Source organism: Felis catus, chromosome B2 (assembly GCF_018350175.1).
Source record: "Felis catus isolate Fca126 chromosome B2, F.catus_Fca126_mat1.0, whole genome shotgun sequence".
Lineage (NCBI taxonomy): Eukaryota > Metazoa > Chordata > Mammalia > Carnivora > Felidae > Felis > Felis catus.
The window spans coordinates 135,812,197-135,839,961 of record NC_058372.1 but is presented as its reverse complement, the minus strand read 5'-3'; the positions used below and the strand labels follow the sequence as shown (position 1 = coordinate 135,839,961).

Here is a 27,765-nt window from a genome sequence, read left to right as displayed (position 1 = left end):
CCTCACTCATGCCCTATCCAGCTCTGTTTCTCAAAAATAAACATTAAAAAAAAAAAAAGTTACACTCAAGAAAAGGGTCAGTAAGTGGGCATATTCGATTAATATAGATTTTGTATACACTGATTTAAAAAATAAACCCAATAATAGCCAATATTTACTCAGAAGCAAGAATCAATACCTTATGCCTAGATCGACCTGCTCCAGCTTATTGTGGCCTGAAACAATCTCCCAAGAATAGCCCTATGGTGACTTTTTGATTTTTTTTTTTAATGCTTATGTTCGAGAGAGACAATGGGAGGAGCGGGGGGGGGGGGGGGGGGGCGGGATCTGAAGTGGGCTCTACGCAGACAGCAGAGCGCCTGACACGGGCTCAAACCCACAAAACGCAACATCACTACCCAAGCCGTAAGTCAGACGCTTAAGCGACTGAGCCACCCAGGCGCCCCCAAATTTTTGTTAATGTTTATTTCTGAGAGAGAGAGAGACACACACACACGGAACACAGGAGAATCCCAAGCAGGCTCCGTGCTGTCAGCACAGAGCCCCACGCAGGGCTCGATCTCGTGAACCAGGGGATCACGACCTGAGTCTGATCCATCAGAGCTGACTGAGTCTGAGTCCATCAAGAGTCTGATGCCCAACCGACTGAACCACCCAGGCACCCTGACTCTTAGATTTTAAAAGCAGCAGCTATCTTAAAAATTTTGCTCAGTTACAATCCCAAATACAGTTATTTGCTTTATTTGCTTTCATCAGACTCAAGAAAAAATAAATCAGTGTCTTTCTCAACTTTTTATCCGAAGCCCATATAAGCCAGTTGATTGGCTCATAGTAAAGGAATCATAAACTTTGAGGATTTTTCCTTCTTCATGACCATAAAAAGCAACAAGCAGATGACATTTCTCTTTACTCTTATTCGCCAGAAGAATTTGCAATTCCATTCAAAAAGGCTCTATTTGGACCTTCCCCTGATCTCCGTTCAGGTTCACATACAGCTACAATACAACCAGTACTCCCTGCAGGAGCTGGAAAGGGTTTGAGGAACACAATTTACAGCATTTAACTTCACACTAGTCCAATTGTCTTTGACTCCAGAAAATATGGTTAAGGCAAAGTTTGAAGGCATAACGTGGCTTGCGTTAGGATATTCAGCTCTACGTGCAATTAAGTGCCATAGAAATGGAGTCTATCAATAGTTATTATTAGACTCACTGCAGACTGAAAATAATCTCAATCTGATGCAATTATCTGGATTACCTCAACAATGAAATTCATCCAAACTGTCCTCAGCCCCAATTTTTAAAAAAGTTTTTGAAAATTTGTTTATTTTTTAATTTACATCCAAGTTAGTTAGCATACAGTGCAACAATGATTTTAAGAGTAGATTCCTTACTGCTCCTTACCCATTTGGCCCATGCCCCCTCCCACAACCCCTCCGGCAACCCTCTGTTTGCTCTCTATATTTAAGAGTCTTTTATGTTTTGTCCCCCTCCCTGTTCTTATATTATTTTTGCTTCCCTTCATGTTCATCTGTTTTGTTTCCCAAATTCCTCACGAGTGAAGTCATATGATGTTTGTCTTTCTCTAATTTCGCTTAGCATAATACCCTCTAGTTCCATCCATGTAGTTGCAAATGGCAAGATTTCATTTTTTGATTGCCGAGTAATACTCCACTATATACATACATACATATATATACGTACATATATATGTATACGTATATACATACATATGTACGTATATACGTATACATATATATATACGTGTACGTATATATGTACATATGTACATATATGTATGTATATACGTATACATATATATGTGTGTACGTATATATATATGTGTGTGTGTGTGTGTATGTATACATACCACATCTTGTTTATCCATTCATCCGTCGATGGACATTTGTCAGCCCCCCAAATTTTAATGATCCTTACTGTTACCTCAATTTTCTACTTCTTTCGGGGCGCCTGGGTGGCTCAGTCGGTTAAGCAGCCGACTTCGGCTCAGGTCACGATCTCACAGTCCGTGAGTTCGAGCCCCGCGTCGGGCTCTGTGCTGACCGCTCAGAGCCTGGAGCCTGTTTCAGATTCTGTGTCTCCCTCTCTCTCTGACCCTCCCCCGTTCATGCTCTGTCTCTGTCTCAAAAATAAATTAAAAAAAAAAAAAAAATTTTTTTTTCTACTTCTTTCTTGGCCCTCCCCCCCCACCATTAGCAAGTCTAGACATCACTTACTAAGGATAGGAAAATATGAAATATTTCATCTCAGGATGATCTGAGGCATTTCCCAAATAACATACATTTAAAAGCTGGGACATAGCCTCTATTTTTCCAGTTTAACCAGAGAGGAGGAATTTCTCTACATGTGGCTCATTTAAAAATCAGATATATAAGGGGCATCTGGGTGGCTCAGGGGGGCATCTGGGTGGCTCAGTCAGCTGGTTGAGCGTCCGACTTTGGCTCAAGTCATGATCTCACGGTTGAGGGGTTCAAGCCCTGCCTCGGGCTCTGCGCTGACCGCTCAGAGCCTGGAGCCTCTTTCGGATTTTGTGTTGCCTCCTCTCTCTGCCCCTCCCCCACTCGTGCTCTGTCTCTCAAGAATAAATGTTTAAAAAGAATTTTTTTTAATATATAAAAAAATACCATCATTTTTACATGAATGAAACGAAAACCCATCCTTCCTGTGCCCCCCCACCAAAAAAGAACACATTTCCCTAATATGTTAGAATTATTGTCTCAGTCTCAGACTAGGAATAACTATTAAATTTGCAGTCCTCGTCTACATGCTAACAGATGCAGACGTAGATCCCAACTAATTATTGGCTCCACACTACCCACCACAATAAATGCAGACGCCGCACCCAGAATTCAATGTTCTCCGCAGCAGGGCCTCAAGTGCCTCCCTGGGCTCTCCTCAACCCCTCTTCCAGCTACGCTCTCTTCTCCTGCCCAGCTTTTTTCAACTGCGTTTGCATAAAGAGGCCTACTATGTGTCCCCTTTTGGAGAGGCGTAATTAATAATTACCAACATACTAAAGATGCGGCCAAGTCCTGCAGTTAAGGAAGAGTAGGCGGCCCCATTTCATCACTTTTCAATTTTTATTTTTATTGTACTATTTTTCAACGTTCTTGCCCCCTCTGAAGGGTCTCCGTTCTTCAACAATTCACCATAGGTTCTATTTCCTCGATCCTGGCTCGGGCTGCTATGACAAACGACCGGGGCTTAGACAACCAATGTGTATTTTTCACACAGTCCCGGAGGCAGGGAGTCCAAGGTGAAGGTGGGGGGCCAATCTGGGTCCCGCTGAGAGGGCTGTCTCCTCATCCTATTCTCACGTGGCAGGGAGCGAGAAAGCCACCCACCTGCCTCTTCTTGTGAGGTAACTAACACGATCACAATGGCTCCACGATGGCTCACCTTCATGACCCATCACCTCCCCAAGGCCCCGTCTCTTAATACCATCACACTGAGCGTTCCGGTTTCCGCACATGAATTTCGTGGGGACACTCCGTGCGTTGCATCCTCTGTGTCCCCCTTCCTGGTACCTCAGTCCGTGCCTCCAGACCTGTCACGGCCGTCCCCCTTGTCCAACCCTCAGCTACAGTACGGTTTCCATGAGCTTAAGTCCACAATAAACTGTGGGCACTGTGGCCATATGTAGTTGCAGGCAACCGGGCTGGTCCCCTGAGGTGCTTAACACCCACTGCAAAGAAAGACCCTCCCCCCCCCAACCCCTGTTCACTTAAAAGGAACTCTCTGATCTTCCCTTTCTTTGTAAATATACCTATGCATAGCCTATTATCGCTTGCATACATACTCTTTAAATAAAAATTTTGAGTCTGAGATCATGCAATTAAGGAAAAAAATCAGTAAAACCCACTTAATCACATCTATGGCTTCCCAGTCACTAACCTAGAGCCTTACCTTTGTTTTGGTGTTGCAGGGTGGTCTGCTCCTTCTAGACCAGCCCTCCTAGAGGCTGAGAAGTGAATCCAGCCACTTAATTTGCCGGAAGACTAAAGCACACTGGGTAAGGACGAAGCAAGGAGCCAAGGATCATAGGGACGGCTTGAGAAACTTTCTCTGACAAATGTAATACTTTAAACCATGACCTAGTTCCCTGAATACTTAAGCATTCTTTGCATTCCTTCCTCTCCTGGAGGACTGTTTATCAGGCACAGTTCCAAAAGGGACTTGAAATCTCGCTCTCTAGATAACACTATACGTCCTCTTTGGTCACCACAGACTCTGCATATAGGACAAAAACCTTCTGAGCATTCAAAAGATCTAGTATGTCTTTAATTAGTGTGAAAAGAATAACCGACCTTCGTTTTAATCAAAGCAAACCAGCTTTCTATATCGTAACTGAGAGACCTAAAACTGCCATCGAACTGCGTTTAAAGTTAACTTAAACTCTTGAAAGTTTTACAAAGAAAAAATATCAGCTACAAAACCAGATCAGCTGGGGATCTGCCCCCAGTCCTGTCAACTACTTTCTCTTCAAATTTTACACACTGACTTTTGTCAGGATTGGGGAAAAGATGGTAATAATCAAGACTGATTTAGTAAACATCAGTGGTGACATTTTCTACTGGTTTTCACTAACTTTCTTCATGGAAAACAGAGCTCAAGAACAAAAATTTCCCTTTAAATATTTAGATGAACACTACAGGAGTCCGAAATTCATGTCTAAGTGCCGAGTCACTGAATCATACACCTGAAACTAACGACACTCTGTTAACTGGAATTCAAATAAGAACTAGAGAGAGAAAGACAGAGAGGGAAGCTCATGTCTGAATATTAAACATGTCATTTCTAAAATAATGAAGAAAAATTCATCATAGAGAGCCTGGCTGATTCTTAGCAACTTCCTATAGTTGACAAACAAACCTATCTCCACCCCGGCCCTCCAATGTACTACAGTGTACTGTACATCGACTTTAAATGCAAAGCAGATAGACCACATCTAAGGCTGAACTTTGCACAGCCTGCAATTTGTTATGGGTATGGAGTAAAACTGTTATCCAAATGAAGGATGACTTCAAACCGAAGTTTGTTTCTTTCTCTCTCTCTCTCTTTCTTTCTTTTTGAGAGACAGAGAGAGACAGAGCACAGGCAGGGGAGGGGCAGAGAGAGAGAAAGAGAAAGAGAGGGAGACACAGAATCCAAGCAGGCTCCAGGCTGAGATGTCAGCACAGAGCCCGACGCGGGGCGCGAACTCCCAAACCGCGAGATCATGATCTGAGCTGAAGTCGGACACTCAACTGACTGGAGCCACCCAGGCACCCCTCAAACCAAAGTTTCTTAAGACGCATTCTACGGTTTGCTAACTTAGTGAAAAATTATCACCCAGCACTGAAAATGTAAAAAAAAAAAAAAAAAAAAAAGATTAGAAGCCATTAGAGACATCAATAATCCTATTTTATGCATCATAACAATATATATTTTATGGAGTCAGGAAATCTATCAGGGGTGCAAGGTCTTAAAAAATGTCTTTAAAAAACAGGTTTTAAATTAAAATGGTCAATATCAGGGAATGATGATAGAAAATTGATCCTTGCTGCAGACCAAGCCCATGGTGTGTAATGGCTCAATTCAGTATAAAGTCATGTGCTCAGACACGAAAAATGGCGAACCATAAATCGTCCCCTGAACGAAACAGAGGGCAGGCAGTGGAGACGGAAAAAATCACAAAGAAGGGTCTTCTTTGAAAGAAAGGTAAACATTCCACGTTACCTAGATTCCTTGCCTACAAGTGGAAGGAACGTGAGTCAACCATCAGAGGCTTTCATTGTAGGCGGACCCGATGCGCTGGGGTAGAAGTCCCTGCTGTACACAGCAGTGGGTCCGATAGCTGTTCAACCCACTCGCATCTGTTCTACCTAGATTTCTATTAATATTCACTCGTTTCCACTTTGTCCACAGCCACGACCCTAAGTTGCTTATACTTGGCCTTCCCCTACGCCTCCCACCTGCACCACCCAGTGATCCTGGATTGCACCCAATGCCATGGTCTCTGCTCTGACAGGGATGGCTGTTACAGAAATGGTATTGGTCTCATGGGAGTCCTCTGCCATGACCTATAAAGTCTGCTGCAAACTTCTTTTTCACAAGTCCCAAGTTGTTACTACCAAGTGATGTTCTCCCTTCCAAAGATCCTCTCTGCAGCATAAACCGTGGCTTGGCAGGGTACATTTACAGCGATAGACAATGAACTGCAGCCTACACTATGAGGGGAACGTTGCCTGTCCCACGTACTCTGCAGGCCAAGTTTTGACCGCTCGGGTACTGTGGGCCGCCCGCATGCAAACCTATGCCCTGCACCCAATCCCCACTGGGTCCTGAGTTTCTGCTACATCACCAGATCGTGCAAATGTTATCTGGCACCACCTTCCCCCAACACCCTTTCTGGCCTCATTCCCCACCCGCCCCCCACCCTCCCATCCACCCATTCACGTGGCACCTGCATCTTCGGTTCGTTCTTCACGAGCGGCCCTCCCTGGCTCTCCGCTGCCTGTGCAGCATCCCCAACAAGCTCTATGCAGCCTGCTCCTCCCATCTGCCCCTTACAAGCATGCAGCTCCTTTATCTGCTGGTCCCTCTGGCCTCCCAACTCATGGCCTCATGCACCTGCAACACTTTCCAAAACGTTTTCTCCCTACGGCAGCTATCTGGACAATTCACTGAGAAGACGTGTACCAAGTAATGGCAATTCTTCTATTTTCTATCCAATTTAGTTGAACCGTTTTTGTGGAGTGTTTCCTACAGGGACCCTCTGCCCTCACTCAGACTATGAGGTACTCAGATAAAGCTGAGTGTTCTCATCTCTCCGTTTCTCAAAGCATCTGGACCAATTCCTCTCACCTGGTAAGTGGTTATGGAACACCCACTTTTTTTAATGTTTATTTTTGGGAAAGAGACAGAGTGCGAGTGAGGGAGGGCAGAGAGGGAGACACAGAACCCAAAGCAGGCTCCAGGCTCCGAGCTGTCAGCACAGAGCCTGACATGGGGCTCAAACTCACAGACTGGGAGATCGTGACCTGAGCCAAAGTTGGACGCTCAACCGACTGAGCCACCAAGGCACCCCTACACTTGACTATTTTTAATGCAAGTTATTACACACCAAGAAAAATTAAGCTTAGAACGTAACGTCTGCTTCCCACTTTTTTATATTTACGTACGTATGAACTCACCATTGCCATGGCAGACCAGGGTAATGTGGTGTCCCTGGTGTGTCGATGGGGACCCCCAAATGTGGGGCAACCAATGGGTGGAAGCCGGTGGCACGGGAAGGTGAAAGGATTCACCAAGGCAGAACAAAGGAGATAGGAGTTTGTTTAAAAAAAATTTTTTTTTTAATGTTTATTTCTTTTTGGGAGAGAGTGAGAAAGAGGGAGTGTGAGTGGGGAGGGGCAGAGAGAGAGGGAAACACAGAAGCCGAAGCAGGCTCCAGGCTCTGAACTGTCAGCACAGAGCCCGACGTGGGGCTGGAACTCACAGACCTGGAGATCGTGGCCTGAGCCGAAGTCGGAAGTTTATTAAATACACTGCAGGGGAGCGGCGGGCAGGAGAGCAAAGGGGAGATGGTCTGCAACAAGGCAGTGGGTGATGGCTGTATTTAAAGGAGGAAGGTGAGGAGGTTTGGGGATGTGTGGAATTTTCCCTTTTTTGGTAACTGTGCCCGCTTGTAAGTAGCCCCACCGGTCAGTTAGAGCCCATGGATATTTTGAGGTGGGTCGCCTGGTGGGCCTGTCTGTATCCAGCCTGGTGGTCCCTGTGGGCCCTTGTGCCTCGATCAAGTTTCCACTGCTCAAGTTTGTTGTCTAAAAGCGGCCTCTACAGGTAACACTTGAGATGTAAAATGTAAACCACAGGCTAGCTATTGTAACTGATTACATTTTTAGCCACTCCCTTAATGCTTTTAAGTTACTATAATACGAATAAAGACAGCAGGAAATTCCTTTTAAGAAAAAAGAAATCAGTAAGCAACAGATTTGTGCATATGTGGGGAAACTCGAGTTTTAAACAGAAGTGACTATTTAATCAGTAGTCCTGGAAACAAGAGGTAACCAGTATGGCAAATAAATTTGGATCTCTCCCTCCAGACATAAAACAATTCATTTCTAGCACGGAGTGGAAAGGAAAGCTTGTGACTTTCTTAGTCCTGAGCTCTTGGGGTTCTTTCTTTCCATCCCCAGTCCTGGCACCGTGCCTGGAGTAGAACAGAGAGTAAAGGCATGTTTATGGAATCAAGACCGAGCAGTCACATGATGAGCAAGGCCAGAACCCTATTCTGATCATCAACGACTTGGTCAGGTTTTAAGATTTCTTCAAGGATTTCTGCACCAGCTGAATACCATAAACTCAGCCCTCAGCTCCCTTCCACTTACCCGGCACGGCAGAGGTTTTAAAATTGACAAATGAGGGAAGAGGTTTAAGAGGCTCCGGGTGGAAATGAAAATGAACATTGACAAGAGGCTCCTCCTTGCTCAGAAAGGATAACGGCATGGAATTCAACATGTATTTATCCTGCATAGCACATTCCATTTAGAAAAGCCTCTGCTGGCAGCACACTTCTTCTCAACGCAGTAGAATCAAGGACAGAATTATGTAGGAGGAATATTTCCCTTTATTTTCTCCTGAAAATGTGAGGGGCGGAATACCGGCTCTTCCAACATCATCTGAAACGCTCCCTCCCACCCACACGGGCTCTAACCTCGGTCAGTCTCTGCTGTCATCTTGGCCTGGACCACTTCTCCCTGGCCCTCTGTGGGCCCCTATCGCCTGTACCTCCTTCCTTAAGGCAATGCCAGCCACAGCAGGCAAATCAGAATACCTGGTGAGCATTAAGGTGCTGATTACCTGACCTTTCAGTTGCCCAGGATTCTGATTCAATGTGTCTAGGATGTGAAAGCTACCAGGTTACTCAATTGTGCAACCCGGTTCACAATGTCTGCACATAACAAACAGAAGATCAGCCAATAAGTGGCAATAATCCTCCCCTTCTTAAATTCTAGCTTGTCTCATTTACAAATCAAACACTTTGACATTTAGTAAGTTGGCATTTACTAAAACCGGAATTAAAGTTAGGCAGAATGAAACCACAAGGATGTCCATACTCCACCCTACTTTAAAAAAAAAAATTTTTTTTTTAATGTTTATTTATTTTTGAGAGAGACACAGAGCATGAGCAGGGGAGGGGAGGAGAGAGAGCGAAACAGAATATTAACCAGGCTCCAGGCTCGGAGCCTGATGCGGGGCTCGAGCTCATGAGCGGCAAGATCACGACCTGAGCTGAAGTCGGGCGCTTAACCGACTGAGCCATCCAGGCGCCCCACCCACCCTGCTTTTTAAAAAACATCACAGGGGCGCCTGGGTGGCGCAGTTGGTTAAGCGTCCGACTTCAGCCAGGTCACGATGTCGCGGTCCGTGAGTTCCAGCCCCGCGTCGGGCTCTGGGCTGATGGCTCAGAGCCTGGAGCCTGTTTCCGATTCTGTGTCTCCCTCTCTCTCTGCCCCTCCCCTGTTCACGCTCTGTCTCTCTCTGTCCCAAAAATAAATAAACGTTGAAAAAAAAATTTTAAAAACATCACAGACAAGCTGCCTGGAAGACAAAAACCTTTCAACTCTCATGAATCTGTGTATTAAGAAAAATCTAACATGGTCTGGGAAAGACCTTGTAGTTTCTGTGCTTTGAGCACCTATCTTTTTTCTGGGGAATCACATTTATTCCAGTTAACAGAGGAAGGCTATAGCTTGTGATGGGAATGAGAACAGAACCGGGGCGGGGGTCTTCAGTCTATTGTTTTCCCAGGAGTGGAATTCTGCCGCCCCCCAGTCCCAGGTTCCAACATTTCATGGATCAGAAGTATGAAGAAATTTCTGGCAACTAGATGACTTTAGATTGTTCCCAGGGGAGAAATTTTACGATTGCTAAAGAAGTAGATCACTGTCCAAGTAAATAAAATTAAGACTGTTTACGAATTTGGGAAAAAATGAGTAAACACAAGCAGTACTTCGGCCACTTTTTTACTTTTTTTTTTTAACGTTTATTCCTTTTTCGAGGGGGAGGGGCAGAGAGAGAGAGAGCGGGAGACACAGAATCCGAAGCAGGCTCCAGGCTCTGAGCTGTCAGCACAGAGCCTGACGCGGGGCTCGAACCCACAGACTCTGAGATCATGATCATGACCTGAACCGAAGTCGGACACTCATCTGACCGAGCCACCCAGGCGCCCCACTTTTTACTCTTAAACTTGCTTTTCCTTATTTTGAATAACTTTGAGGTGGGGTGGGGGAGTCTTTAAAAATTAACAGTAAAATGAACCATAAGCCTTTAATGTTCTGGAAACCAGTCTGGTTCGTGATCGGGTGGCATGGAGAGGAAAAGCATATGGCTGATATACGTAATTAAAAACACATCGAGGAAACTCAAGTGCCAACTTGGGTGCAGAGTAGCAAATATTAGCAAATCTGCCCTGCACTGAGGCAAATCATCCAAAAACTCGTGATCTTCAGAGTGGGGATACAGAGTGTCTCCCTGGAAGGTAAATTTAGCAAGGGCTATCTAAATTTTAAATGCACATAAATGCTCTGAGCAAGCAATTCCACCTCCAGAAATCTATCCTAGAGACACATTTGCACACATACAAAGATATCAGAGCTAGGATATTCCCTGTGTCAATTTAACAGAGCAAAAGACTAGGAAAATGTCAATGTAAACACAGGGGACTGGTTAAACTTTTACTGCACTTTAACTCATAAAGGGAAAATTTATGTAGCCATAAATAAGAATGGGGGTGGGGGGTTAAGGGGCACCTGGGTGGCTCAGTCCAATGAGTTCAGCATCCGACTCTTGATTTTGGTTCAGGTCATGATCTCATGGTTTGTGGGTTCAGGCCCTGTGTCGGGGTCTGTGCCGACAGCTCAGAGCCTGGAGCGTGCTTCGGATTCTGTGTGTCCCCCCCCCCCCTTACTCGTGCTCAGTCTCTCTCTCTTAAAAATAAACATGAGGGGTGCCTGGATGGCTGAGTCAGTTAAGTGTCCAACTTCGGCTCAGGTCATGATCTCACTCCATGATTTTGAGCCCCATGTCAGGCTCTGTGCTGACAGCTCAGAGCCTGGAGACTGCTTTGGATTCTGTGTCCCCCTCTCTCTCTGCCCCTCCCTGCTCACACTGTCTCTCTCAAAAATAAACATTTAAAAATTTTTTAATGAAAAATAAGACATTAAAAAGTTAAAAAAAAAAAAAAAAAGAACAGACGATTTGATCTCAGGGTCTTGCGCTCAAGCCCCACATCGTGTAGAGATTACTTAAAAAATAATGGACCTGTTCTTATTTATATACTCTACATGCATAAAGCTTCTGAAAGAACATGCAAGAAACCACCAACTTTGGTTTCAAACTATCCACAGTGAATGCTTGGTGGCTGGGAGGTGACAAGAGACTTACTTTTCACCAAACTCTACAAATCCAAGTTCTCAACCATTAACATTTTTAGAAAAATAAACATCAGGGGCTCCCAGATAGCTCAGGGAGAACGCGGGACTCTTGATCTCGGGATTGTGAGTGCGGGCCCCACGTTGGGTGTAGACGTGACTTAAAAAAAAAAAAAATCTTAAATAAATTAAACATAAATCCTATTATGCAATGATTTTAAATAAAAATCATTTCAATAAGACTAAACAAGGACTTCTGATCTCATGAAGATGTTATGATTTAAGAATGTCAGATTATAGTCAGTTTTAAATAACTCAATTATTCATAAGTAATATGAATGTATGGATAATTGAAATTATTACAGATTATTAACATCTTCCCCTAATCCTTTTTCGAGTTGGAAACAAAACACTGACCATACAAAACCCTACCCTTAGGGTCTCTAAAAAAGTGCTAATTAGCAAGAAAATAACCCAAAATCTAAATAGACAAGTCAAATAAATATTATAGATTTTTAAGATTTCTCTTAAATAAGCTTGCACATTTATAATATATAGTGCTTCTCCCTTCCAAACTCAGCTTTTTTCATATTTCCTATTATTTTAAAATAAAACATTCTAAATTATAATTTTTTCAGGTGTAAGACAATGGAGTGTTGGGTTCAAGGATATTTTAGCTTTGTTTTTTTCATGAGATAAAAGCACTGATAAATTTTTCTCAGTGCTATAAATCTGAATTTCTTACTTCCCGAATAGACTGTCGCACACAGAATCACAGAGGCCAAGGATGTGCACCACTGAGCTTGGTTTGCCTTTCAGTGGTATTCTAGAACAGTGAGTTAAAGCTGATGGAGAAAAAGAAACAATTTCATAATACCTTTTTAGTATATGTGCTACCAAAGCGAGCAGTTCATAATACCTTTTTAAAGCAAAACATTTTACGGGTGCCTGGGCGGCTCAGTTGGTGAAGTATCCGACTTCGGCTCAGGTCATGATCTCGTGGTTCACAGGTTCAAGCCCCATGTCGGGCTCTGTGCTGACAGATCAGAGCCTAGAGTCTGCTTTGTGGATTCTGTCTCCCTCTCTCTCTGCCCCTGCCCAGCTCATACTCTCTCTCTCTCAAAAATAAATAAAGCATTAAAAAAAAATTTAAAAATAAAGCATAACATTTTGTTTTATCAATTATCCTATAAAATACCAAATGAGAATAATCCTTATTCGCTTTAAAAATTTTTTTTTCAACATTTATTTATTTTTGGGACAGAGAGAGACAGAGCATGAACGGGGGAGGGGCAGAGAAAGAGAGGGAGACCCAGAATCGGAAACAGGCTCCAGGCTCTGAGCCATCAGCCCAGAGCCCGACGCGGGGCTCGAACCCACGGACCGCGAGATCGTGACCTGGCTGAAGTCGGATGCTTAACCGGCTGCGCCACCCAGGCTCCCCCTTATTCGCTTTAAAGGGATCTGAGGCAGAGGCTAGCTGACCCAAAGTGGACTCAAAAGCATACACTGTCTGAGGCCTGTTCATCATAGAAGGAACTATTTCAGGAGGAAATCTCCACTGATCTCACACATCCACTAGGCTACAAGGCTAGTAGGGATTGAAGGGTTGGCATGGCGGTCCCCACAGGCTACCTATCCTAAGCGATTGTCCTCACACCCACATCTGTGCTCTACTCAAAAGTAGTACCTCTTGGAATCTGGGAGAAATCCATAGGCACACAGGTAGCCTGTATTCACAAACCACCACTCTGTTAACACATAATTCTCTCCTAGTCATTCTAAATTCTGGCCCTTTGATTTTAAAACTGGTGACATCATCACAGTAAGGTCATTTTCTTCCTCAGTTCCCATTTTGTAAACAGAAGGCAAGTGGGAGAAAGCATCCTACCTCAGGCTGGGAAGAATTAAGAAATGCAGCTGGCCGACTCAATTGTGTGCTCTCATGCTCGGAGGGCAAAGACATCCTTAAATCTACCAATCAGACAATGGAGTCTTCTATTTGAGTACATCTTTATGTTCTGGTGATTCACAGCTCTTGTAACCAAATGGAAACACAACCAGAAGGAGTGAAGAGTCTCATCTGCCAGGGACACTGGCCTCACCGTTGCAACTGACCACTGCTCCGTTTCCAGCTCTGAAGTCATTGCTTGAGCAGGAAATACAAGAAGGATAATTCGGAGAATTATAATTGTCCAAACTTCGCTTGGCTCAAGAAATCAAGATTTAGAGGCATTCACTTTCGAACGTCCCCTCTCTGCAAAGAGAGCTTTCCTACTGTTTTTCCTTTCTGATCTTATACTCTAATAAATTTTTGCCTGCTGCTCAAAAAAAAAAAATTTTTCAAGATTTCCCAGAAACTTTAAGTAAATGTCATGTCTACATTAACACCTGAATAAAAAAATACTCTTTCAAAGACAAACTTTTAAAAAGCAGATGATTGGAGCGCCTGGGTGGCTCAGTCAGTTAAGCGCCCGACTTCAGCATAGGTCATGATCTCACCTTTTTTGAGTCTGAACCCCACCTGGGCTTTGCATGGACAGTGCAGAGCCCTCCTGGGATTCTCTCTCTCCCTCTCTCTGCCCCTCCCACATTCACACACAAGCACAAGCGTTGTCTCTCAAAAATAAACTTAAAAAAAAAAAAATTGTGAACAGATCCTTACACTTAAAGTCCTCCCCTATTAAAAAAAAATAATAAAAATAAAAACAGATGATTGGGGCTGCTGGGTGGCTCCGTCGGTTAAGCGACTCTTGATCTCTCCGGCTCAGGTCATGATCTCACAGTTCATGAGTTCAAGCCCTGCATCAGGCTCTGCACTGACAGTGCGGAGCCTGCTTAGAATTATTTCTCTCTCCCTCTCTCTACTCCTCCCCTGCTTGCTCTCTCTCAAAATAAACAAACTTTTTAAAAAAATATTAAAAAAAAAATAAAAATAGATGATTGAGGAATATGAGGCTTCATTTACTAACTGCATTGGGGTAGTCTGAAATTCCTGCCCCTGCAGTGGCCAAAATGGGCAAGTCTCAAAATTAAAACTGATAAATAATTGATCAAGCCAATTCCCCCCAGAATTTACATATATAAGATTGTAAAAGATTGAAAAGATTCCATTTTATTGAAATATACCAGATAAACCCAGGACTTGTGCTTCAGTGCACCTAAATGTTAGGGTTGAGTAATCAAGTTTTAACACTCCATTTGACCTGATAGGAGTGATATTCAATTAGTGTAATGTCTTCTAAGAAGCACTTACTCAGTAAATGGCTGATGACTAAAATTAACCACAAAAAAAGAGAAAGTAAACTGGACTGCTAAATAGGCAGCATGCATGTCATATAAACATCACTGAGATGGAAAAAAAAAATCTGTAAATGGCCTTTAATTTGTGATCAGCATCCTAACAGGGAAGGGGGGGTTGTATTAGTCTAAACCCCCAAATGTCCACACACGCAATCAAGAAAGCTCAAGATGTATTCATAACTAATTCAACCCAGGAAGTGGTCTCACTTGAGCCCCTTGCATTCACAATATTTTGTGCACTTGCAATTAAAGACAATTTGAAATTGCAATGCGAACAAGTCACTTTATTTCTAGAGAAATAGAAACCAAAGACCCCAAAGAGTTTTTGCCAAAACAGTCACTTGGTCTATGAACAACCTGTGGTTTAGTCACTGATACAAGAGGCAGATCACGACAATGAGATGGTCCAAGGTTAAATTGTAGAAAAAGTAGCATCCAATCAAAACCAGGGAGCCAGTACATCCTACACGCCAGGCAGCATGTCACACATGGGGGGGGGGGGGACACTTGAGCAAAAACACACATACGGTCCCTGTCCCGTGGAGCATTTACAACAGCCAGGAGAACACTTAGTCAAGTCACTAAACCTACAAATGTGGGAACTGCTGGAAGAAGGGTGCTACAGGAGCCTGGCATGGCACATAGGATTACTCGAAGGTCAGCAACTAGGGTTTAACAGGGCAAAGAGGGGAGGCAAGAGCTCCGTGCTGAGTCATTCTTAATTAGGGAGTCCTTTCGAAAAGACAGGTTTTCAAAACCTGAGTAATAAATTTTTGCTAGCTGAAATGAAAAACGACACCATTTTCCAAGGAGACATGTAAGTGTATTGATTTGTCTCCAAATTGATAACTGGGCAGGATGCCAAAGAGTTCAATGATATTCTAGACGTTATTTAAGTAATTTTTTTTAAAGGAGGTGGCTTGGCTGCTTCAAGACGGTGGTGACTAGGAAAGAGGGTGGATAGGATTACGGAAGGACACAAAGAGAGCCAAAGGAATAGTTCTTAAATGAACGAATTCAAGTTTACCAGATTTATTTAACAGATTAGGTATCCCATTTCAGCATGAACTGTTAAGATAACCTGAAGCAGTAAAAACCGAGGGAAAAACGTCCCCAATTGCAAGCTTTTAGTAATTACAGCTTAAAACTACTTTCATTACGGGACTCTAAATACTGCTCATGTAGTCGGCATCAAAAGGTGATGCACCGTGAGTATTAAAATGAGAGTCAGATCTCAATAGGATAGTACCTGACTCAAGCCTAAAGCTTAGGCACCTCTTAGAAAATTCGATATTCCAGGCAATTGGTACTTGGTACCACCTACAGCTCTAGGGACCACCGGTTTTACAAGTAGTTACAAGTTAAACGCTAGGGGTAATCTAATTAAGAGCACTCTCTCAGCCCAAACTAGACTAGGACAGCTAAAGAGGTCACAACGATGACATCACAGTTGAGAGAAATTTACCTAGATTTCAGGGCGGGAGGTTGTTTTTCACACTGTAAACATCTACACTTCCTGATAACTCTTAAAGGTCCTCATATCCTATATCCTCAGATACAACACATAGTATGTCCTCTTTTTTTTTTTTTTTTTTTTTTTTTTTTTTTTTTTTAGTATTAAATACGATTATCCACCATCGTTCCATAAGATATCACAGGACAGGTTAGGTGCCGCCTTGCTAATGAACGCATTTGCTGGAAAATAGATTATGTAATAAAAACAAAATACAACTACCCGAACAAGCCAACGTACTGGCGGCTGTAGCCGCCAAGAGTAAATATTTCAGCCTTCGTGACTTAAGGCTATAAAATACAAAATTTCCAGGAGGTTCAGCACTGCCTTCACAGACATGAGTGCAAGGAATGAATGCTCGCTTACGCCTCTGACCGCATCCTTTGAGAAGTTCTCACTTCTCCCCCAGTATTTGTTTATCCAATTGAGTCCACGGGCAATGAACTGGGCGAAAAGGACGACGCTGCCTTGTCTGCGAAACCTGTCATTCGTTTTGGAAGTGCAGCGTCTACCCAGGTTTTCTTTGGCTCGGAGCGAGCTACACCCCAGGCTTTCTCTGCATCAGGAAGGCGGTGTCTGCGCGAGCGCTGCGGCAGCAAGACTGGGTACCAAACCCGGGCCGCTCCAGGCACAGCTGGTGCCAAGGACCATACGCGGCGGGGAACCCACGGGTGGCTGGTCCGCCCGGCTGCGACACGGGTCCCGGCCCGACCACAGTTGACTTTCCGCATCCGGGAGAAAGAGGGGCGGGGGGGCCCAGGACCCTCGGTCGATAGGTCACTTCCCCCTCCCCCCCGGACTCCCCCACGCAGCTCGTGCGTCTCGGGCTGGGTCTCTCCCACCGGAAGAGTGCGGAGAAAGGCTCGGTTAGCGAGGGGCGGGGGGCGGATTTTATTACTGCGGAAGGCGCAGTCGCCTCCTCCGGGGACCCACGACAAAGATGCAAGCCCGCCGCGCTCGCTGCTGCTCTGGTCCCACCCCCGGCGCAAGAGACCCCGGAAAGCTAGAAAGAGGGGTGCGTGCTCCCGAGTTTGCAAATGGGCTGGACGGGCCGGGAAGTTCTCGCAGGCGGAAATCAGAGGGACCACCCTCCACCCCTCACCCCCCACCCCCGGGCAGGTGGGCCGGCGCGCCCGTACCTTGGTGGCGGGGTCGGCGGCGGCGATGGCCGGATCCCCCTGCGCGCCGGGAGCCTCCTCCGCCGCAAGGCCGCCGGCGCTGGGCTCGGGCTCGGCCGGCGTCGCGCTCCCCGCCTCCGGCTGCTCCGGGCTCCGCTGCTCCGTGGAGCTCCCGGCACCCATGGCTCTCCTGCGGTTCTCCCGCGCCTGGCTGCCCGGTTACACCTTCCCCAGATCGCAGCGACGCGGAGAAGAGCGAGAAGCCGTGAGCCCGCGAGGTCCCAAGAACGCCTTCCTCTCCCGCCGTCCTCCTCCGAACGCGCCCAGACTGCGAATGAACGAGACGCGCTCGCGGCAAACTCCTTAAAAGAAAAAAAAAAAAAAAAAAAAGCCACCTCTTTGCCTCCTCCTCCTCCTCCCCCTTGTTTTTCCCTCGCTTCATCACATGAGCACAGCCCCAGACACGCCTTGCAGCAGCATCTCCCCCCAGGCTGTAGGACCCGAGGCGTAGCCCGAGCCTCGAGCCCAGGTCCAGGCGGGCAGCCCACCCCGACCCCTGGGCGCTTCCCATTGCTCAGTGGGGACGGGAGGAAGACCCACGGTTGCAGGAGGGGAGGGGAGGGCAGAAAGCCCCCCGGGGCGATTGGGTTTGCTGAGGTTTATTAAGTGATTGAGAACCAGAGCTGCTGCTGCTGCTGCTGCTGCTGCTGCTGCTGCAGCCCACTTTCCATTCGCCCAGAAGCGAACCCCGGTCCCCAGTAGCTTTCCTGCAGACAGCGTTATCCTCCCAGCGTTAGTTCTGCCTCCTCCCCGGTAGCAGGAGAAAGGCAAGCGCTCCTCGCCTTCTCCGGAGTCTGACCATATTAGGACACCTCACGTGGCCCGAGCTGGGAACCGAGAGGTTAATGCAGTCAGGCCACGGATGAGGTGGGCCAGGCGGCCCCACGCTCGCCTATCATCCGGAACCAGTGATGTCAGGCGATGCCATCAGCAACGCGGGCTGCCCTCCTTCCCTGGGGAATTCGGGAAAGGGAGACGGTGACGGGAAATGAGCCTGTCCTCTCTTTGAGGGCGTGATGCTGGAGGTACAGGCCACTTGTCCCTCGCGCCATGCGGAGACATGACGACGTAGATCTGTTCCTTTGCCGTTGGTAGCTCTCCATAGGTAGAGGCTTTAAATAAGATCAGCCTAAGTGGCTTGCATTCTTATCCGTCATACTCTTGGATCTAATGCTTGTTATATGAAGGTAGCAGGCAGCCAAGCCCTATTTGAACGAAATCGAATCTTTAGCTGGATTATTTGGCACGTAAGCATGAAGGTGATGGGGCCGGTTTTACCTGGCAACTAAGTGCCTTCGTTTTCACAAATAGTTGGAGGAATGAAGACACTCGGGTTGTCAACACGAGATACCAGAGGAATATCCTATACCCAGATTTTGTACGAGTTAGTGGAGAATTGATGCAAGCGGTTAGTTCAGCAGTAGAGTATTTTGGGCCTGATTAACTGTGGGGTGCAGTATGATGGCATACGATTACCCGGCATAAAATTTTTCTCAATTTATCATCTTTAGTTGAAGAAGGACCTAAAGGCCACTTTCTCTGGAATATATCCCGCAAGAAGCAATATATTTGCAAAATGGTGGGGTTTTCAGAATTTTTAAGCATTTCCACCATTTCAACTTAAATGTTTACCACTTAGAAAACATTGCAGTACTCACTATGTGCCAGGCACCATTCAAAGCACTTTGCATATCTAATCATATTTAATGCTTACAACAACTCTAGGAGGTAGGTGCTATTTTTCTCGTCTTACCAATGGCGTGGGGGAAAAGTGGGCCCAGAGAAATTAAATCAGGTGCTGGGCATTTCAGGCAGACACAAGAGCAAGGCCTCTTCCCGCACCGAACCTATGTACCACACTTCACTCTCCTTCTGTAGAAAGTGTTCTCTCCTCTCAGGGTTGCTCGTGAAAAGTGGCATTTAGGCCTCACCTAAGATGTTAGGGCTAAGAATGCTGTTAAAGCCTATCTGAGAAGGACTAACGTCAGCGCGTAAAAAAAATGTATCAGTAAGTAGTACAAACACTATCCAAATGTCCCATTCTGTGAGATTATACTTATTCCGTTCTTGGGAACTTCTTAACAAAGCTTTTCACATCTCCCGGCTTTTAAATTTTCAGATAAAGATTGCAAGGCCAAAGATTTCAAGCCAACAGTATACAAACCCACATACTGAGAAAGACATGGCCAGTGTCTGCTCAGTTTAGCAAATGCTTGCTTTATGTTTATTTTCCAGGTCATGAACACGCTCACAGTCTGATTTTTTTTTTTAAGTAAAATCTTATTCTAAGAAATACGCACATTCTAGTATTCCCTAATCTGCCTGAAACAGCTCCCTGATAAGGAGGTATTAAGAATAACAGGCTCTTTTGTAAATTCACACAAGCACCTTTGGTTTCTCAACTTTTCCATCCCTGCTTGTAAACTGGGGAGTTACTCTCCATGGACTTATTTTTGTTAAGAAGAGTAGTTATGCTATTTATTATTCCTAGCAATGACATGTCCCAACTTTCTGAATATGTTATTTAGAATGTTGAGTAGAATAGGGGTACCTGGGTGGCTCAGTTGGTTGAGCTCCAACTTCAGCTCAGGTCATGATCTCACAGTTTGTGAGCTCAAGCCCCGCACGGGCTCGCTGATGTCAGCCTGTCAGCTCAGAACCCTCTTCAGATCCTCCGTCCTCCTCTCTCTACTCCTGCCCCACTTGCGCTCTCCCAAAAATAAATAAACAACAAAAAAAACAACATTCAGGGGCACCTAGGTGGCTCAGCCAGTTAAGCATCTGACTTCGGCTCGGGTCATGATCTCCTGGTTCATGAGTTCAAGCCCCACCTCAGACTCTGTGCTGACAGCTCAGAGCCTGGAGCCTGCTTTGGACTCTGTGTCCCTCGCTCTCCGCCCCTCCCCTGCTCACACTCTGTCTCTGTCTCTGTCTCTCTCAAAAATAAACATTCAAAAATTAAAAATAAAAGAACATTCAACAGAACAGAAGATATGCCATTCAGAACATTACGAAGCTGATGCGTTCATTTCTTTCTTTCTTTCTTTCTTTCTTTCTTTCTTTCTTTCTTTCTTTCTTTTTTTTTAAGATTTTATGTTTTTAAGTAATTTCTACACCCCACCTGGGGCTCGAACTTACAACCCCGAGATCAAGAACCACATGCTCTACCCACGGAGCCAGTCAGGTACACCACTCCTTTATTTTTCAACACATATTTATCGAGTGCCTAGTAGGTGCCAAGCACAGAGTTACTGCACTCCGTTACTGTGCTTCCCACTGGAGCTTCTAAATCAAGTCGCCAAAGTTTTCTTTTCTCGGGTTTCGGAGACTCCTGTAGAATTGCTTGGATGAGTGTCCCTGACAGCGAGGAAGGCCGCTGTTCTCAGTTTTCCACTTCTCGGGCCAAGGCTGTCAGTTACCCCGATTTGTCGCCAGCAGCCCGTTTCTCCTCCAAACAGCAGGACGCAGGTGTCCCACACATCCTCCCCCATGGGACAGCTGACGTTGAGTCGTTTCCCTGTGAGAGTTGATACTCTCATAAAAACAGCTCGAGATTTCTCCAAAACAAAGAGACGTGGCCCGTCCAGCAGGCTGAACTCGTAGGCTTCTCGCTCGCTTCTCCAGAAAGACAGGTCACACGAGATTTACCCATAAAATTTAAAGCCACAGCTGGGTGTCTGGTGCACACACCAAAACATTTTCAAGTATGTTTTAAATGAATTCACAAACGTGAAACATTTTATACCTGAGTTAATACAACTCCTTGGAAAAGCAATAATAATTACAAATATTATAACAATTTAAAACCAACACTTAACTCTACCCCAGAGATTCATTCTCTAGCTACAAAGCCTTCAGGCAACTTCGCTTAGAACATGGGAACTCTGGGGCGCCTGGGTGGCTCGGTCGGTTAAGCGTCCGACTTCGGCTCAGGTCATGATCTCACGGTCCGTGAGTTCGAGCCCCGCGTCAGGCTCTGTGCTGACGGCTCAGAGCCTGGAGCCTGTTTCAGATTCTGTGTCTCCCTCTCTCTCTCTGCCCCTCCCCTGTTCATGCTCTGTCTCTCTCTGTCTCAAAAATAAATAAACGTTAAAAAAAAAATTAAAAAAAAAAAAAGAACATGGAAACTCTTGGGGCACGTGGGTGGCTCAGTCGGTTAAGCGTTCAACCCGGGCTGAGGTCATGATCTCACGGTTCATGGGGTCGAGCCCCATGCAGGGCTCTGTGCTGACAGCTCAGAGTCTGGAGCCTGCTTGGGATTCTGTCTCCCTCTCTCTCTGCCCCTCCCCCACTCATGCTCTGTCTCTCTCTGTCTCTCAGAAATAAAGAAACGTTAAAAAAAAATCTTTTTTAAAAGAACATAGTAACTCTTGGGGCACCTGGGTGGCTCAGTTGGTTAAGTGTCTGACTAGGTTTCAGTTCCGGTCGTGATCTCACAGTTGGTGGGTTCGAACCCTGTATTGGGCTCTGTGCTGGTACCATGGAGCCTGCTTGGGATTCTCTTTGTCGCTCTCTCTCCCTCTCTCTCTGCCCCTCCCCTACTCACACTGTCTCTGTCTCTCTCAAAATAAATAAACTTTAAAAAAATTAAAAAAAAAAAGAACATGGAAATTCTTCACTCTTGAAACTACCTCTTATCACTTCACTGTATTCGCTAAATAAGAAGCCTAGTTTTTTTCTGACTTAATTGCTTACATCAAGGTATCTAAATCATCAAAGAACCCAACTCCTACTCTCCTCTCTTGCATTTGCAAATGATAAACTAGAAAACTATAAGAATTAACAATTTCATTTTATTCATGACAAATAATCCAATATTCATACAGAAGCTATGGAAAAAGTTCAATATACAGATGATGTTCAAAGGCCAACCACATGTAGACATACATTATACATACAGGCAAATGCCATTCTTCTAAATTAAAAAATTTTTAGTGTTTACTTTTTTTTGAGACAGAGAAAGACAGAGTGCGAGTGCAAGGGAGCCAGAGAGGGAGGGAGATACACACTTCAAAGCAGGCTCCAGGCTCTGAGCTGTCAGCACAGAGCCCGACATGGAGCTCAAACCCATGAACCGCGAGATCATGACCTGAGCCGAAGTCGGATGCTCAACCGGTGCCCCTATTCTTCTAAATTTAAAGAAATCTATCGCTTTGGGTGAACTATAAAGCCAGATTTTTCTGGATCAGTTTCATTTACCAAGATTTGAGATTGGCTCTTGACCCAAATCTGAGATTATGCCAAATAACAAAAAGGGCAGTGGGATGGAGAGGAGTTAATCCTTTCTTTTATGTATGTATATATTTTTTTCATTTATATTTTCCAGCCACCGTGGAAGCTTATATAATAGAGGCAATTATTCACAGAGAACTAATTTGATATAGTTACCATGCTCTGTTCAAAATGTGTCTAAATATAACCAGACAAGCAAATGAATGCAATTGAAATGCAGTCACCAATAAGCCAGGATAGCTTTGACTCCTAATTTTGCAGAGTTGGGCTGCTCTCCACCCACTCATGACTGGAACTATGATATAGCGAACAGTTTGCTCAGTATGGAGAAAGATTTCGCGGGTACACATTGGAGAGGGTATCTGAAGGTATCCAGCAGGTTCCTACTCCCCAGAGCAGACCAAGTTACTGTAATCCTCATAACTTCAAATCCCTTCACAAAGTCTACCCAGGTCCTGTAAGTATCCAATATATTTAAAAATATATTTTAACATAGTAAATTCAACAAACTTGAGTTAAGTACTAGGCAAAATGCTTGGGACTTTTCAAAGCTGAACACTTGGGTTTCAAAAGTCAACATTGCTTACTGATAAAAGACATTAGAAATATACATTGTAAATTACCGAGAGATTTTTATGTTCCTCTATTAACTTGAATCCCTTTGTGAATTTTTTTTTTTAAGTATACTCTACACCCAACCGGGGGCTTGAACTTATGACCTGAGATCAAGACCAACAGAGCCAGCCAGGTGAATGCCCCTTTGTGATATATATATATAGATATATATAGATTTTTTTTTAATTCATGCCCAGTGCAGAACTCAAACGTGGGGCTTGAATTAGCAATCCTGAGATCAAGACCTGAGCTGAGATCAGATGCTTAACTGACTGAGTCATCCAGGTGCGCGCCCCCCCCCCCATCAATTCCTGAATTTTTAATCTCAGGTCTACAATATGTTTGCTGTCTTTGACATCAAAAAATACTTCAATTGTCATTTGCATGTGATTAACAATGACAAGACCAATGGTTGACCTGAAGAATTATTAAAATCAGGTACACAGAAGAGGTTGACTATTTTATCCCATCTTACAGAGTTTCCATCTAAATCTCATTTGATGTCCTGGTAAGATTCTGTATTCCTGGGGATTCATCTTAACTCTGTCAGCTGCTTTTTTCTTTCTTTCTTTCTTTCTTTCTTTCTTTCTTTCTTTCTTTCTTTCTTTCTTTCTTTCTTTCTAATGACTTCTTGTCACTCCTATAAATGCAGTATCTATAGGAAGGATAGCTGTGATAAATCAGAATAAAGGATAGAAAATCAATAATGAAACTAAATACACTTCCCCTTCCTTCCCTCCCCCCCAACGTGTTACTTCATTACAACTTCATTGGGAGCATAATTAATTACATGAAACAGATTCCAAAATATGCAGCTGCTTATGCTATTAAGTCAATGAAAACTTTGAAAAATGAAATAATCATTTGGATATGTTGTTTTGAATGTTGTGCTCTTCAGAATTCTTTGGAAGAAATTATGAGTAAACTATTTGAATTTTACTTTCTATGAGAGAATTTGTAACACTGATTGTTTCAGAGTGCAAAATTACAGGATGTTTTCCTAAGTAAAAACAATGAGTTAGTGAAAAGAATATCCAGAGTGATTGCGAATTCGTATTTCAAGCAAAACTATACAGAATGGATTCCATGATTGAAAGTTGCCAACAGTCACTTAGAAAATTTTTTGACAGGGTCTCCTGGGTGGCTGAGTAGGTTGGGCGTCCAACTACGGCTCAGGTCATGATCTCATGGTTTGTGAGTTCAAGTTGCATGTCGGGCTCTGTGCCGACAGCCTGGAGCCTGCTTCGTATTCTGTGTCTCCCTCTCTCTCTGCCCCTTCCCTGCTAACTCTCTGTCTCTCAAAAATGAATAAACATTAAAAAAAAAAGAAAAAATTTTGGACAGTTTTTTAGAGGTATAGTTGGTGTAGAAAGAACTGCACGCATTTAAAGTGTACAATTAGGGGTGCCTGGGTGGCTCAGTTAGTTAAGCATCTGATTTCGGCTGAGGTCATGATCTCACTGTTCATGGGTTCGAGCCCCGTGTCAGGCTTTGTGCCGATGGCTCAGAGCCTAGAGCCAGTTTTGGATTCTGTGTCTCCCTCTCTCTCTGCTCCTCTCCCACTTGTACTCTGTCTCTCAAAAATAAATAAAAATTACAAAAAAATTTTTTAAGTAAAAAATAAAAAAATAAAGTATACAATTAGATGAGTTTTGATTAATGTATACATCCTTGGAATCATCATCATAGTGAAGATAATGGGCACAATCATTGACCCAAAAATCTTTCCCCGTGCCCTTGTAACTTCTGTTTTTAGCCGCTGTAGTCCCACCCTGCCTTCTCAGGCAGTCACTGATTTGCTTTCTGTCACTAGAAATTAGTTTGCATTTTCTAGAATTTTATAGAAATTCATAGAAATGGAATCATCTACTATATAGCTATATATAGATATACGTTTCTTCATCTGGTTTTTCTTACCCAGCATAATTATATTGAGATGCATCTATAATTGTATTGTATAATTGTGTAGATGCATCTATAATTATATTGCATTTAACAATAGTTATAGATGATTTTTATTAAAAAAATGTTTTTTGCTTATACGGCTTTCCTAAATATTCCATAATGAATATGCATTAAGTTTTTTCTCTGTAATGAAAACATTTACGCATATGTGCATGATATATGCATGCGTATCCCATTGAAATCCAGAGAATAATAAGCCAACTGGAATTTGAGTTTGAATCAGAGCTGAAGGCAATTCCATTCTGTATTTAATAAGTCTGTATCCACTTTATGTGCTTTTTCTGCTTCGTATCATTATTTTAATCTGAATATGGAAAGATTTTTTTTAAAAAGACAATTATCTTTACATAATAGTTATTAGTTTGGTTGGGAATGATGCATTTTTTACCATAATTCTAAATCTATATATGATAGCAGAGGTATCCATAGTAATTTGTCGATTTAGGTGGGAAATATTCTGGAAAGTATAGTCACATACCTTCTATGTTGTTTTATAGCAATGTAAAATGACTTTTAAAAAAGTATATCTTAACTACTGTTATGCATAACCCAGATCAAGGTGTGTAAAATTGTAAAAATTATGACATTTTTAGCAATTTTGACCATTGAAAAATTTGGCAAAAATTATGACAACTGTACACAATATTCACTTCACTCTTTCTGTTATTGATACTAATTTTTGCATTTATTTATCAGATATCTAAAATAACTTAGAAAATTATATTTATAATGTCATCTCAACTTTGATAGGACAAAAGCTGAAAATGTATATATGTATATAAGTATATATATATATATATATATATATATATATATACATGTATATATATATTGTTTAAATGTATCTCATCTTTAAAATAATTTTTTAAATCAGTTTTTTTTTTTAATTTTTTTTTCAACGTTTTTTATTTATTCTTGGGACAGAGAGAGACAGAGCATGAATGGGGGAGGGGCAGAGAGAGAGGGAGACACAGAATCCAAAACAGGCTCCAGGCTCCGAGCCATCAGCCCAGAGCCTGACGCGGGGCTCGAACTCACGGACCGCGAGATCGTGACCTGGCTGAAGTCGGACGCTTAACCGACTGCGCCACCCAGGCGCCCCTAAATCAGTTTTAATGATAACCCAGTATACTATATTCACAGTATTGAGTGATAAATTATACTAATAATAGGTTTCATAAAGAAGTAAACAAGAGAGGTGCTTGGGTGGCTCCGTCAGCTAAGTGTCCGACTCTTGGTCTCTGCTCAGGTCATGATTTCATGGTTCCTGAGTTTGAGCCCTGCATAGGGCTCTGCTTTGGCAGTGTGGAGCTGGCTTGGGATTCCCTCTCTCTCTCTGTCTCTCACCCTCTATCTGCTCCTCCCCCACTCGCATGGCTCTCTCAAAAATAAATAAACTTAGAAACAACAAAAAAGAAGTAAACAAGAGAAGAGAGCTTAGCATTGAACAGTAGTTCTCAAACTTAGCTGCATACTGGAATAACCCAGGAATTTTAACAAATACTGATACCTGCATCCCAACCTCAGAGATTCTGATTTAATTGGTCTAGGGTGCAACTTGGGTATTGGTGTTGTAAAAAGCTCCCTAGGTGATGCTAATGTGCATCTGAGGTCTAGAACCACTGCTCTAGCTCTTAGATTGAATTGACTTTCTTGGTGCTACTTAGCTTCCTTTCCTGATGGGCATTAGTAGTCAGCTAAGCAAGGATATGGGAGAAAAGCTATTTCCTTTTATCACAGTTTTTTAATGATTTTAGGGGAAGGGAAGTCTATGATCTGGAGTCATTATAATTACGTGTACTCAATCTGGACCTTCCAAGGAAATCAATCAACCTGTAAGGGGTCCAGCATAGAGCCACATGGCATAATGAATTTTGTCTTATAGTGGGAATACCTTACAGTAAGACTGTACTGTTTCAAATCATGCCAAAGAAGATGGTTATTCCAGGATAGAGTTACAGATAAATATAAAAATATCTCTATGCAATTATATACTGCTTATCATATTCCTAGCCAGAAAACCATTAGGTTATGAAATACTGAATATTTGCTTCAAAGTATAGAATTTAATCACTATAGAAAATATTTGGTCAGCCAAAACCTACATGCCTTCTTTAGTCATGGAAATAATCAGAGTGTGAACTGATAAATATCTTAACTAGGAATAAATTGAAGAAAGGCAGATATGTTGATCTAACATTTCTTTTGCATTCCTGTAAGTTGACTTGCTAAATGCTTTTAAAATAAATGTAAAATAATTGTATAACAATTTCAATAAACCCATACTAATATGCACACCTGATTTTTCACAATTTAAAAAAGTAATTCAAGGGAGGGAATAGAGCCTTTTCAATAAATGGTGCTGGAACATTTGGACATCCATAGGCAAAAAAGTTAGCCTTGACCTAAGTCTCACACCTTAAAAAAAAATTAACTCAAAACGGATCATGGGCTTAAACATAAAACATAAAAATAAAATATATATGTATTTTTAAATAAGAGATGGGGCACCTGGGTAGCTA

The 27,765-nt window shown here is 43.3% G+C and overlaps 1 protein-coding gene across 1 annotated transcript in view; it reads right to left on the bottom strand.

The window, feature by feature from the left end:
* Positions 1-17,713, bottom strand: part of AKAP12 (A-kinase anchoring protein 12) — a 100,876-nt gene extending 83,163 nt beyond the window's left edge. The window contains exon 1 of the mRNA XM_011282570.4: positions 17,393-17,713. Within this exon, the coding sequence (XP_011280872.3) occupies positions 17,393-17,554 (162 nt within the window). The 5' untranslated portion in view covers positions 17,555-17,713. The remainder of the gene's footprint in view (positions 1-17,392) is intronic.
* Between the last annotated feature and the right edge of the window lie 10,052 nt (positions 17,714-27,765).